General features: G+C 40.0%; 1 protein-coding gene across 1 annotated transcript; it reads right to left on the bottom strand.

Moving 5' to 3' along the window:
* Window positions 1–155: 155 nt before the first annotated feature.
* Window positions 156–12,915, bottom strand: galnt12 (UDP-N-acetyl-alpha-D-galactosamine:polypeptide N-acetylgalactosaminyltransferase 12). The gene is made up of 10 exons (XM_066715757.1): window positions 12,140–12,915; window positions 10,850–11,019; window positions 9,495–9,684; window positions 9,005–9,190; window positions 8,413–8,530; window positions 8,078–8,254; window positions 5,555–5,686; window positions 5,288–5,401; window positions 4,525–4,680; window positions 156–3,990 (listed from the first exon to the last, which is right to left on the bottom strand). The coding sequence occupies exons 1-10, from the start codon at window positions 12,505–12,507 to the stop codon at window positions 3,853–3,855; spliced, it is 1,749 nt and encodes a 582-aa protein (XP_066571854.1). The 5' UTR covers window positions 12,508–12,915; the 3' UTR covers window positions 156–3,852.
* Between the last annotated feature and the right edge of the window lie 3,103 nt (window positions 12,916–16,018).

Raw genomic sequence — 16,018 nt, 5'->3', positions numbered from 1 at the left:
AAGGAACCAATCTGACACCTAATAAAACAAACACATTTTCGTAACACATAGCCTACATCTTGTTTTCTTTTCCATAAATATAGCTATCACAGACAGTACAATATTAATACAGTAAATGCCCCCCCCCCCCCATAAAATGGGATGACAAAAAATGATACTGTACAAACCTTTATTGTAAAAGATACAAATCTGCCAATATACTCTACATATATCAGACAGCACATACTGCATCTGTTCCTTTAGTATTTTAATTTAATTCAAGTTGACATAATATTCCCATTTGAACACAGGAAGTACATTCATATCCTCTAAATATCTAAATAGCCCTCCCTCTAAAAAAAATAAAGGATTAGAAAATTATAGGTAAACATAAAAAAAAATGAACATTCCAGTTGTTTTTCTGCAATCAGTAATACAAATATATTTTAAACTAGCATTTTATAAAATCTATGCAAGCCCTTAAATACCTCATTTCTATTAAGGCCACTTCATCAGCAAAACTATAAATATTACTGCTGCTTTCAGCACACATAGAGGACATATGCATGTATATGTAACACAAGCTTGTATACTTTATAAAACAGAATGTTATGAGAAAATTGTTCACCCTGTACCAAAAAAACCTAAAAAACAATTTAAGCCCACAAAAGTTCACACCAAATATACAAACCAGTGACAAAAGTTTTCAAAACATTTTCAGTTCTTTGAGTGAATTTCCAACAAACTGCCTTAGTATCAAAATAAGATCCAGCAACAGGAAAGCAGACTAGAATATGTAGTGAAAATCCACAACATATATAAATTAAGAACTTTAACATTTCTAACTTATTTTATACCCACAATAGCCAATTAATGTGCATTTTCCAAATGGTATAAACCACTTAAGATGCCTCTCAGATTCCTCATGTGACCCAACTCCACACAGGGCAGTATATTTCTTAAGAAATGTACATGTCATTATAGTTGTTATAATATTATTATTATTATTATTATTATTATTAATAATAATAATAATAATAATAATAATATTATATACAGGTAGAATCAGGCAGAGAGCTATAGCTCCCCAACTACACAATTCTATTAACTGCTACTATGTCACATAGGTTCCTAGATGTCACAGATTTTGGGAATTCTTATCTCTATACCCAAACCACATTGAGATAAACAAGTGTAAACATGCTCTTTGCTATTGTTTTCTCACAAAAAGGCATGACTTGAGTGTGCAGTGTATTTTGGACCATTTTTATTTTTGAAAGAGCAACTGCTTTTCAGTGGAAATTAGCAAAAAGTGTGTCAAAATAAATCTACCCCTTTATCAGGTTATTTCATCTTCCAGTGTGGATGCGAGTATTTCTGTTATCCTGAGTATTTTTACCCGGTTATTTATCTACCGACAGATCACAGACAATAGTAATCTATAGATATACATTCCTATTCGTACACTTGTTTCTATTAATTTGTTATCTTTTATTATGTTATTTTTCTTGATTTTGCCACTATGGACAAAACTAATTGAAAATGTAAATATGAGACCATCCACAGGAATATTATTTGTGAATTTTAGTTATATTGCTGTAAGTCCACTTTCATATTGTTTGTATTTTCCAGAAATGTTTCATTCATATGAAAACATTTTGCTGTCATCCAAACAGAACTTGCTATTTTACTATATGTACATTTTAAAAATCTGCCATGATATAACACCATGTGAATATTTCAAGCTCATATAAACATGGTCTGTATGCCTGAACCTTTATATAGCCTTGATAAAGTGTAATGAAAAGTTGACCGAGTAAAGAAAATGCTATGTACACTAATTTTTCAACATAAATAAATCGAAAACCAAAGCAAGGTTTGAGCAGCAGTAGGTTTGGAGATGTTGTAATAAAGGGTATACATTCATTTTTAAACTATGTACTTTTGACAGATAAGTTATGGATGTATACAATATTGATAGTCATATATTTTTTCCAGATGTTACTAGTCAAAATAATACTTAATTTAGCATTTTCTTGCTAAAATCAACTTTAGTGACACTTCAGTCAAGGGTATGAGTCCATATGGAGGCAAGTATTTATGTCACTCTGCACATAAATGCAAGTTTAGTTTCTTAGATATTATACAAAAATGACTAAACATTATAAAGCAGCATTACACTAATTTAGTATATTGTTCAATGAGATCCTTAAAAGGACACAAGCAATATCACTGTATCACATTGAGGAACTTTTATCTTTCAAATTTACAAAATACACACTGAGGACTAAAATCATAACAAAATGTTTAAGGCACTATGTATTTTGTCAAGTTTACTACTAAACTAGCCAGCTAAAACTGCCTTGCCGAAAAAGAAAAGAAAAAAACAATTCCAATTCACAATGGTTATATTAGGCAATGAACAAGTTCCACAGCTCCAAATAAAGATCGATATCATTCATTTTCATCCATGGATTAATTGTAGAGAACAGTTTTACACAGCAAATATTTGAGAACCCAGTTTTATCACAATGTAGCCAATCACAGTATTATCTAGGATTTTTTGTATTGTTTTATATATTCTTAAAGTTTCTTAAACTTGTAGTTTGTGTTTTTCATAACTTACTGTACTGTACAGAGTAGCCTACAATGGAGACGTTAAACAGTGTTATAAGATATTCATGGCATGCATTTTAAATCCTTTTAATGAAGTTTGTTCGAGACACATAAAGCACAACTACTGAGGCTAATGTCATCATCAAGAGGACCACATCTGAGATGAGGCTGCAGTTACTGTCATCCTTTAAAACAGTGCAATTACTATTGATTTTGTTAAATTCAGTAGTTCAGTCTTGTGAGGAGTATTGTTTTTAAGGTCCTTCAAGTAGTTAACAGTTTCATTCTAATAGTTACCATTTAATTTTGCACGATTTTAAAACCATGGAAAAATAAGCTCATATACAGACCAGAAGATAAACTGCTGTATAATCATGTTAATTTAAACATTTTCCAAGTTTAAAAAGGGAAAATGTTGGCTCCCTCTAGTGCCTACAACAGGAAACACTGACTCATAATGGATGGTAACAGCACAGAGCATTGTAATGCACCTTTCCCACTGGCACAGCCCTGGACCAAGCCGGAACGCAGTGGGTAACGTGCCGCAATGCGCCAGCCTGGTTCCGGGTCGGGTCGGATATGCCAATGGAAAAGGGGTATTATGTGGCTTTGAATTCAATTCCATGCCAGAAACATCTTAAACAACAGGCTGGTAAGTGCTTACGGTGTTAAAAAATAAATAAATACAAAATAACTTCTGTAAAATTATTATTCAAGCCCATTAGAATGTTTCATGAAAGCCCGACTGTGTAATATTTTAAATTACTTAGAAAGCAGCTTAGAATGATCTAAATTATTTCTTTCAGGAGGGTTAAAAGATTTTACAAAATTATCCATTGAGAATCCTAAAAGGAAGCCCTGAATGCAGTCCAGATACATGCAATACCCAAAGCAAAAACATATTAAAATTGAGTTGTCCCTGATTTAAATTGACATGGTTTTACTTCCAAAAGCGCCAAACATTCTCCCTCCCCATCCACCTCCAACTCCATTGGTTGGATGGCTGTGGGAGTGGGAGACTTCCATAAATCACCACCTAGTTTTTTTAAATATTAAGTCTGTAAAATCAAATTATGCAATATATATTATTAGTGATTATATAGCGCTTTCATCTAATATACAAAGAAACTGAATAGAACAGTAAAACAGAAAACATCACAAAACAAAACCTGAAGCTGCCATTTTTATTCATATGATTAAGACAGCAAAGGGATTTTGCTTGGCCTTTGACGTTGTCTCACCACACCTTCATTTGCTTTACGTTCTCTCCTCAAAGAACCACTTCTGCAAGTTGGAGTCCGAACAGGGTCTGAACACGGGGACTGGACTGCCTGTGTCTGACTTGTCAGTGGCTTGCAAACATTTGTTGGTCTGGGGGTGGTAAAAGGTGCTATCCTGCAAACAAAAAAGGTGGAAAAATACTGTAATAATGAAGTGGGAGTTCTAAAATAAGACAGCCATACCAAATACTGTTAAATTTAGAATTGTTTTTGTTTGTCAAATCTCCAGCTCTGACACAACACAAGACGAAACCATAGTTCCAAACTGTCACATGCAGAGGACAAACAAACCCAGTCACCTTTCAAAAGCATAACTTGGTCAAGTCTGTGAACAGTTTCAAATACCAGTTGTGCTTTTAACAGAAACTATCAAACATTTATATGGCAGTCTATATTGAGGATTGCTCAACTCCTCATAAAAATAGCCCAAATCAAATGTCCCCTGAACAACAACCACAGATGGGGTGGAAAACACCACCAGTAATCTCACACCAGCTCTAAAACATCCTACAAAACTATCTTAATTTATTGTTAATGTCAATTTCTAAAGATACAAGATACAAGCACACAGAATCGTTGAATTAAGAACGTTTCAGTATCACCTTGAAAGTTCACTTTGGATTTTAATTTCCAAAAGCAGCTGTCTCACCTCTCTCAAGACAAACTTCTGATCATCTGGAACTGCCTGCCCAGGTTTACTGCACAGGTGCATTGTTAAATACTCCGTCCCATATTCTACTGCCGCACAACCCGCTGGCTCCCTGGTGTTGTAGCGAATCTGCAGGTCAGAAGAGTATTCGAAGAACTGTCGGGGAGAGAGGAAATTCAAGCAGTTCAATTATCTCCTGTGCAGTAGGGGCTAAAACTTACAATTCCAAGGGTGTTAGCCAAGATGTGTCTTTAACGTCTCTGAAGGGCCTAACTGTTAACATAGAGAAGCACGTTACTCTGAGCAGAGCTTCCCCACAAGAAAGATCTAAGTATTGAATTATCAATCCAACCCCGAGTTTCCCGTTGGTGTGCAGACCAACTCTGAGCACTGACCAACCCAAAGGACAGCACTGCGTAAACTGTCAATGTGCTACCTTGGACTTTGAGTCTTGTTCTCCTGATTTAAACCAGACGCGCACAAGGGAAAACAATCTACTCTATAATTCAGAATCTTCTGGAACAGTTGGTCTACAGTTCACTAATTCTCCTCAGCATATTAGTTACACAGATACGCAGCAGTACATAATAAAGTCCCTGTCAATCAGGCGTCTGCTGGACTGTGAACTGTCAGTGACTGCCAAATCTGCCCTCTGGAATTTGCTCAGTTTGCGGTATGCTGTGTTTGGTCTGAACCTCCTCTTGAAGGGGACCTCGGCTAAGACTCCCCCATATACAGAAATCAGTAGGTAAGTGCTACACACCTGATTTTGCCCCATGCCGTGGCAAGGATACAAGATCACTCGGTGTCCAGCAACATTGTGATCGTCTGGTGGATTGTAGTCGAAACAGTAATTCACCATCCCTTTGTTCTTCAGCTAACAAAGACAAAACGACAGTGACAAAGCTTTTCATTGTGTATCAAATCCTACTGAGAATGTTCTGCAAGTTGGTTAGTTTGGCAAGGAAGCACATACTGTGTTTTGATCATTCGTTTAGGAAACAGGCATATTTTTGCACACTTTTCTTACCATGCCAAACATTCCAGGTCGGTCCTGGGGGACGTGCATATCAGGGTACACATTCTCGAGGTACCACTGAAAGCTTTGGCATCCCAGTCTCTTTTTCAGTTCTAACCTGCCCGTCACATCTCCAAAGGCTTCCTAAAACAGGGGATTCAATGATATGTTTTAGCTGGCCATCGATGACCAAAGGACTTGCTGGTCAAAGGTCAAACAAGAGCACCATGTCGTTTCTCCTCAAGAAATGAGGAAAGTTATGAATACAGCTGATTTTAAAGATTTTAAACAGACTTAAAGAGAGTAATACATTGTTTTGTAATGGGATCCATGTATAGGATTGAGAAGTAATGTATTTAGACAGTTGATTAATTAATAAATACCCCACACATCGCAGTACAGTAGTCACGCAGCACATTTTTTTAAATCTAGAAAATCTTTGTCAAATGAACAGTTATTGTATTTTGCCGTTTTCTGCCTCCTCTATAACCAAGAAAACGCATGAATGACTGAAGAAAGGCTGGGATCAGCATTCCTGAACACTGGCATTGCTGTAAATATAGCAGTCAGACAAATAGATACATACAAGATTGGGACAAGGCTTGTCCCAGGCAAAATTGCTTTGGAAAAAAAGTCGGTAAAGTATTTTTTTTTTATGGTGCTTTTAAGTCCATCTCCTCCTGATAACATTTACATGTGTCAATAAATAAGGTGTTTCTTAGTCAGTGCCGCCAGCTGATAACTTATTTAGCTGGGGAGTGTGTGCAGTTTTCAAGAAAATGTGATGAAATGCTCTTGTGGCTAACTATGGTAGTAATACTCTTCCCCAGAAACTTAAAAGTCTGTTTTTCCAACCAAAACTGCATTTCAGAATCATCATTTTAGTTCTCCGTTTATAGAATTACCAATGTTTATATGCAACACTAAATACAAACAATCAGTAAACAATCCCTTCTTGAGATTAATAAGTATTTCTGCATATGCATTTCTGGACACTATTTCTTGCTGTGGTATAATTATGTTACTGCTTTTGAAGAATAATTTTTCACTGTTCAATATTTCAGCTTTAAGCATGAAACTCTAAATGTAATTTGCATGCTTATTTTTGAAAATCAGAGTAATTGTAAACAAAATGTCACCCCTGTCTTAGTCTGTTTGCTAAAAGCCAAATATTTTACCCACTAGGCATTGACTTTTGCTAATTAGTTGTAAAATTAAAATTAAAGTAATTATTTTTTAGCTTTGCTGCAAAATAATTTGTGTGGTATGCTGCAGCACAGAGTTTTCATACAGAGTTTTATACCAACCAAATAAATGATTTCCAGGCCTGAGAATTTTTCTTTAATTGGTCATTCATCAATTCATTCCTTACGGGGAAATCCCAAAAGGGGAAAACATCCATCACAGTCAGACAGAGCGCTGAAACGTTCCTGTTCTATGGGGGAACATTTTGCTTAACTGTGTCCGCAGAAAGGAATGGGAATTAAGAATAAGGAATATCAGTAATATTTGATTTGAAATAATACTTTAATATATATTTAATTGAACTTTATCTAACATTATAGATCATATAAACAAGAAATCAGGTGAGAAAATATAAGAGTGCTGAACTATTTCCACCAAATAAAGCAAAATGTCAGACATCAGAAAATGTTTCTTCCAACTGGACCCCATAGCATCCAGCTAGTATTCGTTCACATCTATTGACTTTTACTCTAGAGGTCATGGGATGTCAATTCATTCAAGTCAATGCTGGAGTTAATTACATTTCTATTGAACATTTATCCATCACAGGCAAAATTATGTGTTATGTGTCATGCACATATCAATTATCATTCATGATCTAACAGATAATGTTTGCACTGTATTATCTAAAGACTAAATGGTCAAAATAAGAAAACCCCTACTAGTAAAGAATAAAAACTGGTGAAAAGACCAAAGGAAAAGATGAAAAAATGTTAAAACTCTGAGAGGATAAAGTATTGAAAAATAAAGCACAGATTAACCTACTCTGTGGGCTGCACAAAATGAGATACTGCTCTTTAGAGTTGGGTTTTAGTAGCAGATGAGGGATTGAATGTAACAGAGCATCATGCTGTTATTATTTATTTATTAATCTATTATTAGCAGATGCCCTTACCCGAGGCAACACATAGTTTTCAGAAGATGTTTCACAAAACGTACTACAATAAGTGCAAAAGATCAAATTAATAACAATACACACAAGTCCTAATTAACGACAATTAAACTAATATCAAGTACAAACCATGACTCCGGTCAGGGCTTGTTCAAGTTAGTGACAATGTGGTAGGAGTTGCATCAGTACTGTGTGCTGTGCAGGCAGCAGGCATCGCCACCAACAGTGGAGAAGAAGTTCTATTCAGGCGATTAAAAGTGACAGAATAGGTGCAGCTGTCATCAGGACCAATAGCAAGGTGCTCAAGACGGGGAGGATTTAAGTGGAAGACTTAATATATGCTAAAGTGCAAACTGCAGTTCTTCTCAAACAGTTTATCTTAAAGAGGGAAGACGTACCAGGCGAGCATGGGGGTTGCGGTGGTAGTAGATCTCTTTGAACTCGTCCAGCCAGACCTCGGCAGCACGGACACTATTGGCCAAGGCCTTGCCTCGCGAGTAGGGGGCTTGTTTGGGGAAGACATGGCCTACATGAGAGCATGGGTGAACCTCCAGGCTGCCCCCACATTGCCAGATCTGCACAAGGAGAATCAAAACCAGTGAGCAAATATCAAATCAGATAAAATATTTGAGTAAGTCTGTTTTTTTATTAAAGAGAATTCACAGAAGTTACAACTTGGTGCAGACATCAGAGAGATCACATATGCTCAGTATATAGTCTGTTTTGCACTCACCCTAAAAGAGAACTCCAGGTTCTCCCCTCCCCACACCTCCATGCCTGTGTCATACGTTCCCAGGTACTGGAAGTACTTCTTACTGACTGCAAACAAGCCACCAGCCATTGTTGGAGACCTGAGGGGAAAAAAACAATCAGTTATTATTTTTTACAAAGAAGCCAAACAGATCTGAGAATACTGTCATAATAATGAATATGACTAAGATGTCAGCATAGTCAAAAGTAATACCTGCTTTAATCGCAAATTCTAATGTGCCAGTATCCATTTTTTATAAAATATTTTATTTGGGGTTACAGACGACAGTAGAAATGGTTTTATACTTACACTTTGGTTGTTTTTAGAGTATTGTTTTGAGTAGTTACATACTGCATTAAACTTAAGTTCAGTGAGCAAATTTGTGTTACATTTTGGTCCAGGTTAGGGTTCACCTCCATAAAGTTTGGCTTACCACGAAGTTATATCAGTGGGGTATAGATTTGTACGGGCCTAGCTTCAAATTGTAATGTAGGCTAGGGTTAGGTTCATTATTATCATCATAATCACCATTATTTCTGAATAGGATGTTAGATGGGGGCAGTAGTCTACAAACCTGATCACGTCAACAGGAGACCTCCTTCTCTTCTGCTCGTACTCGGGGACAGAGTGCCAGGTGAAAACCAGCCGCCAGTCAAAGCCGCCGATCTGCGGCTCCCCCGAGTTCCCGAGATACTGGAAGGTGTTCCAGTCAATGACATCAATCACTGGACACACCACTGCCGACTCTTTCTCCTTTATTCTAGGAAAACAAAAAAGTATTAAAGCTCTGTGTCAGGAGAGAAAAACAATTCCAGTCCTATGCTGTAATCTATTCATGGACTCTTTCTGCATTTCTGGCCCCCTTCGCCCACATGCACCGTGCTGTCTGTTGTTTTTTCTGCTGTGCGTGTAAGCCTGGTCAATTTCACACTTCCTGTTAGTGCTGTGCTCTGTATTCATGAAATGCAGAGTTAAATTCCATGAGTTTATGGTTCTGACTATGAAACATCCTGCGAGGTCTCCTGCTCGTCATGGGCAAAGCTACTGTTCACCCACAGTCTCACCTGTTCAGCAGTGGCTCCAGCCAACCTTCATGACACTCGCAGTGACAGTCCAGGAACGTCAGCACGTCTCCCGATGTGATGGAGGCACCGAGCAGTCGGGCCCTGACGAGGCCTTCCCTCTTCCGCGCACGAATCAAGCGCACTTTCCGCAGGTTTGAAATGTATGCTTCCAGAGGCCCCTTCAAATGTTCTGGAAAAAACAAATCTAAATGTCTAAAAAAATTAAAGTCACACGCATACTGCACTGATCTGGATGATGAGTATGTAGGCCGTGCTCCACCCGCCCAGCCATGCATGATGGGGTGTGCCGACACTTGCGTAGATCTGACAGGGTTAATGGTACAGGAGTCATTCTTTAATTATGTAGAAAAACAGGAGATAATTAATTGAATTAACTGTTCAGATTGATATATATCTGTGAATAGAGGTGATGTAATGAAATAATCAATTCAACTATTCATGAGGTTTTTTTTTTTTTTTTAACAAAACCAGAAACGGTGTATACAGAACCTGACGTATGAAAGACAATGCACAAGGAACAAGTTTCCGTTTCAAAGCAATATTTGCGAACAGCATCTGCAATACATTAACACTGAATACACAGAAGAAAACAAAACCGGTTTAGCTTGAAATGCTATGTAATGGGAAGTCACGTTGGCATGTTTTCACACGAAATGAAAAGATACCTCAGACAAAAAGTTGTATAAGTCTGTCCTTCTAATCCTACCACTAGGTGGCGCCAAAGGATTAACCTCTCCCACTGTTCAAACCCGGTTTCATCACAGACTGCTGTAGGTTGATTCACCTGTGTTTCAATTAACATGTATTCAAGACTAACAATACTGATATTTTTATGACAAGCAATTTTGACAACTCTTTTCTGTGTGTTTAGACACCGTAGAAGTGGAAGTGCAGTCTCTATTACCCGAGGGCTGCAAGTGATGGTTACTTTTTATTCTCTCTCATATCAGGGGCTGTCCCAAGTCTATCAGCATCATCGTCTCAGGCAGAAACCTAATCTTCTGGTTCAAAACCACTGCAGTTCTAGGCTGTCCTAGAGGCTGACATCCAGTATAGCTGGATATCCAAAATGTTTGTCATAATGAATTCCCACCAAGCAGGTATTCTTGATTGATTGAATTAATAAAACCATCTCCAAATGGAAGAACATTTCATAAAATAACTTTTTCCAATGACGCTACAGTTCAGATTTTGCTTTGCCTTGTATAGATGCCTTTCACAAAATCCAGAATTCAGGGTTTAACTATTCCCGATGCTGCTGTAGGCAAAATAACTCAGATGGTTTCTAGAAGGCATACAATGAAGGGACTGCAGCACAGTGTACACGTTCACACCTCTGTCACTGTAGTCATCGACCAGGATGATTTCCTTGAGCAGGATGTCAGGCGAGGTCTCCAGAACGCTGTGAACGGTCCGCAGCAGTGTGGACCAGGCCTCGTTGTAAAATGCAATGACAACAGATGTGGTTGGCATGCTGAGATAATCATACTTCAGATCTTTACAGCTGCAAGAATAAAGAGTTACAACAGACAACAGCACACTTATTAATCATATCTCTGCAACACAGGTGCATTATTTGTGTGTGTGTGTGTGTGTGTGTGTACATGTATTATTTCTGGTAAAGTTTCCAAAGTACTTCCACCAAAAACGGTTTAAGGGCTGGTTTCACAGACCCAGATGAGCAATAGTCTTGGACTATCCAATATTATTGTACATACAGTGAGTGTGTGAAACAGGCTGTACATTTAATAATTCTGTAAGAAACACTGCACACATGCAATCCTCGGAAAACTGGAAGGATGATTTCTACAATAAGGAAGATGTCTGGAATTATTGTGAATGCTTAGTGAAACTTTCCATTAGTTAAATACTGACTTTGATGAATATACGCAGCATGACGAATTGCCACAAATGGCAGGCAAAAAGCAGTCTCCACTTTCTCTTGACTTTGAGATGCCTATACCTCTGAAGATCTGGCATCAGTCCAGATGATACAATATACAAGTATGTCAGAACGAATTGCTCAGCTAGGCTAGGCCAGTACCTTCTTTAAACGACACTCCACCCGGGTGAGCCCTACAAACTGCATCAATTCTTCATGCATATTCAGGAACATTAGTGTGAAACCCATTTAAAGAACTGGTTTACAATTACCTTATACGAATTGAAATGCGGATCGTCATTGAGAAGCTTTTGAGCCCCCATGCAACTTAGACCACAGCGTTTCAATAATAATAATAATAATAATAATAATAATAAATTATAGAAATTACAAGCCAACTAAAATGCATGATGAATTATAAAGTATATACAGCAAGGGTCAATTGGGAGAGTGTTTTTCCAGCTTCTGATGCTGTAATCATGAGATACCTCTTTGGCTGCACAGTATTTGAAAGGGTTGTGGGGTTGTGTGCCACACTGTACTGTCAATAAAACATGAATATACTCACGTCCTGCATCAGCCAGAAATGTTACAAACTAACCTTAATCCAACATTCTCCAGGTGCTGTTACTAGACCTCTGTAGCCCCGGTTGGCGATTTAAAGACACTTATTATAACACTGTGGACTTGAAAGGAAATGAGGGGAAAGTAAGCATCAGATACCCCAATAGCTGGTACTTACAGGGGGTTCCACCTCTCCGGCAGCCTGCGGTGCAGAGAGATCTTCTCGCTCAGATAAATGTTGATCTGGTGCTTTTTAATGCTTTCCTCCTCTTTCCTCTTCTCCTCTCCTTCCAAGTCCAGCTTGACAGCAGCCCCCCACTCCCCAAGCGCACTGGCGTCCAGAGGGGGCTTCTCATACACGGGTCTCCTGAGCTGCTCCAGCTCCGGTGCGTCCCCACCTGTTGACAGCCCTCGCCTCTCCGCAGCGCCGACCTCCCGGCCCCGGCCCCGGCCCCGGCCCCGGCTCAGGAACACGTACCCGACAGCGGACGCCCCCAGGATCAAGAGCAGCAACTTGAGCCGCTGTCGTCGGCCTCGGTGTGCCATGGTGCCCAGATGGTGCCCCTGCGCTCCCGACACTCGCAGCCTCGGCCAGTGCGGTGAAATGTCACGTCTCCATCGGCCGGGCGAGCGGGCGAATGAGAAACTTGTGCATCGCTGATAGTAGTAACGGAGGCGGGCGCTGGCTGCAGCCGCACGGGTCTCCTCCCCTGCTCAAGTCGTGCTGCAGATTCCCAAAGCAGGGCAATGTGTCATGTTTCTCAACTTATTTGTGTTGGCTGGTCATTGTGGAGCTTGAACACAAACCAGCCGTGCAGGGCAGTGCCGCCGTGAAACAGATTACAGTCGGATTACACTAGATTAGCGCGCACAGGTCACACGCCGCGCACTAATCCAGACCCTGCGTGGGGATGTGAAATCAGGATCCTGTAAAGCGACCCCCCCCCGCTCCTCCATGCACAATCCGGCCCCGGGGAGGTGTTGTATAACCAGGAAGTGTGTGCTGGGGGGACGCTCAGTTGCGTGCGCTTTTTTTTTTTTTTTTTTTTGGGGGGGGGGGCGAAATTCTGTATCTCAGGCAAGTTTTTCAGTCTTTCTGTGATTGGAAAACAAACGGTCTCATTTTGGTTAGGCTTTGACAGCGACTCAGACGACCGGCGGCCAGTCCTCTCGCACCGCTCCGGGCCGGACCGCTCTCACTTCTGCGCGACTTTCTCTCAATCTCTTTGCAAACTTTGGCGGCTGCGCTGTGCGCTTCCGGGTGCGAGTCACGTGTCTGTGGACGCAGTTTCTGCACCGTCCCGGCGGCGCGGCGTCCATCTTGGCAGCTCCGCGCAAAGTCTAATAGGGCGAGGTTCGAGAGCGGTGCGGATCTGTTGTTCCAGCAAGTGGCGAAAATGCTGTATATATGTTATTCTTGATTGTCAAAGCAAGAACATGCCTGTAAGAAGAGCCGCCAGATACTTTGTGTATTCATTGTAAGCACATAGGGCTGTGTTCACGAACTAAAATTAATAATATGTGACTTGTTGAATGCTTTTTTTTTCTCTCTCTCTCAGTTTGGAGCATCAATCATTAAAATAAGAATAATTCAAACTTGATTGCATGCTCCCAGGTTGTTATACTATCTACAGTTGGAACATCTATCATCATTTAGCTACTGACAGAATTGTTAGTGTTGCGACATAAGAACTGGCTTTACCAGTAATACGGTGGTTCAGTGTTAAGAAAGTTTTGAAATATGTAAAACCTTAATGAGTATAGTCTAATAAACAATATGTATTACATTCATCACAATTAATTAATTCATGTTTCAGTGGAGGAGTGTCAGTGTGTTTGTGTGCATCTGTGGGCTGCATTTGGTATTTACTTTGTTTCATGAAAGCAGTGCAGATCTACTGGTTTCTTCACTAATGTGCCAGAAATTGCAATTAACTTGACTTAATTATTGTTTGCATTCCAAACCTCTTTTTCCAGAGGCTTGCAATTGAGTGACACCAAAACAGGTCTCCCCATTGTTACAGTGCTGCCCTGCGTCACATACTCATGTTTATATAGGTGTGTATGTACAGGGCATCCGGAAAGTATTCACAGCGCTTCACTTTGTCCACATTTTGTTATGTTACAGCCTTATTCCAAAATGGATTAAATTAATTATTTTCCTCAAAATTCTACAAACAATACCCCATAATGACAACGTGAAAGAAGTTTGTTTGAAATCTTTGCAAATTTATTAAAAATAAAAATGTATATAAGTATTCACAACCTTTGCGATGATTGAGCCCTTGAGATGTTTCTACAACTTGATTGGAGTCCACCTGTGGTAAATTCAGTTGATCCGTATATGGAAGAAGTTTGGAACCACCAGGACTCTTCCTAGAACTGGCCGCCCGGCCAAACTGAGCGATCGGGGGAGAAGGGCCTTAGTCAGGGAGGTGACCAAGAACCCGATGGTCACTCTGCCAGAGCTCCAGTGTGTCTCTATGGAGAGAGGAGAACCTTCCAGAAGAACAACCATCTCTGCAGCACTCCACCAATCAGGCCTGTATGGTAGAGTGGCCAGACGGAAGCCACTCCTCAGTAAAAGGCACATGACAGCCCGCCTGGAGTTTGCCAAAAGGCACCTGAAGGACTCTCGGACCATGAGAAACAAAATTCTCTGGTCTGATGAAACAAAGATTTGAACTATTTGGCCTGAATGGCAAGCATCATGTCTGGAGGAAACCAGGCACCGCTCATCACCTGGCCAATACCATCCCTACAGTGAAGCATGGTGGTGGTGGCAGCATCATGCCGTGGGGATGTTTTTCAGTGGCAGGAACTGGGAGACTAGTCAGGATCGAGGGAAAAATGAATGCAGCAATGTACTTGATGGAAACCTGCTCCAGAGCACTCTGGACCTCAGATTGGGGCGAAGGTTCATCTTCCAACAGGACAACGACCCTAAACACACTGTCAAGATAACAAAGGAGTGGCTACAGGACAACTCTGTGGATGTCCTTGAGTGGCCCAGCCAGAGCCCAGACTTGAACCCGACTGAACATCTCTGGAGAGATCTGAAAATGGCTGTGCACCGACGCTCCCCATCCAACCTGATGGAGCTTGAGAGGTCCTGCAAAGAAGAATGGAAGAAACTGCCCAAAAATAGGTGTGCCAAGCTTGTAGCATCATACTCAAAAAGACTTGAGGCTGTAATTGGTGCCAAAGGTGCTTCAACAAAGTATTGAGCAAAGGCTGTGAATACTTATGTACATGTGCTTTTTTTGTTTTTAATAAATTTGCAAAGATTTCAAACAAACTTCTTTCACGTTGTCATTATGGGGTATTGTTTGTAGAATTTTGAGGAAAATAATTAATTTAATCCATTTTGGAATAAGGCTGTAACATAACAAAATGTGGAAAAAGTGAAGCGCTGTGAATACTTTCTCAATGCACTGTATGTAGTGCATTAATTCCTTCCAAGTGCCCCCGTTTCTATACACTCCAGTGGTAGTAGTCCACTTTGGTTTCTTTCTTGCTGTCTTTTAGTGCAACAGACAAGTGCATACAACACCTTTAAATCAAAGTATATGTTCATGAAAATTAAAAGTTTTTATTCAAAACGAGATGGTAATATGAATTTGCATTTTCCAGTGCAATCTGTCAGCTTCCTCAGGGACACGGATCTGGATTGGTGACAGTGGCCATGGTACAGGAGAGTGCTGCCCACACTGTGCTGGAGGAGACACAGTTCAGGGCCAGTCTGCTGTACAGTATCCAGTCAGTGCGAGTGGTGCAGGGAGGAAAGCCATGCTGCATGCCCCACCTCACAGCGCGGGTCACGAGTTGATTTCAGTTTGCCTGTGTGACCTTGGTGACAGTGCTGTGTGTAATGCCCCTAGGATGTTTCATGGTTATGCAAACCTGGGGATTATTTCTCAGCATCCCAGGAACTGAATAACTTCTTTTTGTGTGTCATTCTACATGTTTTTCAAAACCTATATAGTAGTAAATATGCAAACAAAATATGCAAAAAATATGCAAAAAGGCCATTAATACAGTGGCACAATGATGCCAT

This window comes from Amia ocellicauda, chromosome 10 (genome assembly GCF_036373705.1).
Source record: "Amia ocellicauda isolate fAmiCal2 chromosome 10, fAmiCal2.hap1, whole genome shotgun sequence".
Classification (NCBI taxonomy): domain Eukaryota; kingdom Metazoa; phylum Chordata; class Actinopteri; order Amiiformes; family Amiidae; genus Amia; species Amia ocellicauda.
Note: the sequence above shows the minus strand (reverse complement) of the source record. Positions and strands in the feature narration are given on the sequence as shown.